This window comes from Hipposideros armiger, unplaced genomic scaffold (genome assembly GCF_001890085.2).
Source record: "Hipposideros armiger isolate ML-2016 unplaced genomic scaffold, ASM189008v1 scaffold_46, whole genome shotgun sequence".
NCBI classification, from domain to species: domain Eukaryota; kingdom Metazoa; phylum Chordata; class Mammalia; order Chiroptera; family Hipposideridae; genus Hipposideros; species Hipposideros armiger.
The window spans coordinates 4,481,329-4,482,266 of record NW_017731396.1 but is presented as its reverse complement, the minus strand read 5'-3'; the positions used below and the strand labels follow the sequence as shown (position 1 = coordinate 4,482,266).

The following is a 938-nucleotide window of genomic DNA, read 5'->3' as shown; positions in this document are numbered from 1 at the left end:
CTCCCTCCGTGCGGCCTCCTCGTTGAAGCCTCCGCTCGGGAGCCACAAGGTTTCTAAGGCCATGGTTCCCAATTGCCCCGTCCCCCCACCCAGGGAGGCCTTGGATCGAGCCATCGAGGAGTTCACCCTTTCCTGCGCTGGCTACTGTGTGGCCACATATGTGCTGGGCATTGGCGATCGGCACAGCGACAACATCATGATCCGAGAGAATGGGCAGGTAGGTGGGGGCAGTGTGGGGCCGCCGCGTGCGCAGCGCCTGTCTCCTGGCCCCTGCCCCGGCCTTTCTGCACTCAGCTCGAGGCAGAGCCCCCCTCCAAGCCCCTTTGGGCCCCTTGCCCTCCTTTCTGGCTCCGTCTCAGTCTTTCCCTTCCCTTCCATTCCCTTAGCTGTTCCACATTGATTTTGGCCACTTTCTGGGGAATTTCAAGACCAAGTTTGGAATCAACCGGGAGCGAGTCCCATTCATCCTCACCTATGACTTTGTCCATGTGATTCAACAGGGGAAGACTAATAATAGTGAGAAATTTGAAAGGTGAGGGTGCCTCAGATCCCCTAAGTGCCTCTCGTGCCCGGGAGCCCCACAGGATGCAGGGAGGGGACTCGGCTCTCAGCCCACCCCTGGAGAGGGCCGTGTGGAAAGAAGGTCCCCGGGGCCCGGAGGAGGAGGCAGGCTGGGGTGGAGGGTCAGAGGAAATGGGGGCTTTGCTTCCAGGGCCGTTTCCTGGCTCAGGGTGGAGTGGCCGGGAGGATTCAGGGCCTGCCCTCCCTGCAGGTTCCGAGGCTACTGTGAAAGAGCGTACACCATCCTGCGTCGCCATGGACTGCTGTTCCTCCACCTCTTTGCCCTGATGCGGGCAGCAGGCCTGCCTGAGCTCAGCTGCTCCAAGGACATCCAGTATCTCAAGGTAAAGGCCAGGGCAGGGCCCCACCAGCCAGGG

General features: G+C 61.3%; 1 protein-coding gene across 1 annotated transcript in view; it reads left to right on the top strand.

Moving 5' to 3' along the window:
• The window catches only part of PIK3CD (phosphatidylinositol-4,5-bisphosphate 3-kinase catalytic subunit delta), a gene marked incomplete at its 3' end in the record, with an annotated part of 31,129 nt that extends 30,197 nt beyond the window's left edge, over positions 1-932 (top strand). The window contains exons 10-12 of the mRNA XM_019639707.1: positions 6-217; positions 387-532; positions 773-932. Of these exons, the coding sequence (XP_019495252.1) occupies positions 6-217; positions 387-532; positions 773-932 (518 nt within the window). The remainder of the gene's footprint in view (positions 1-5; positions 218-386; positions 533-772) is intronic.
• Positions 933-938: the final 6 nt, after the last annotated feature.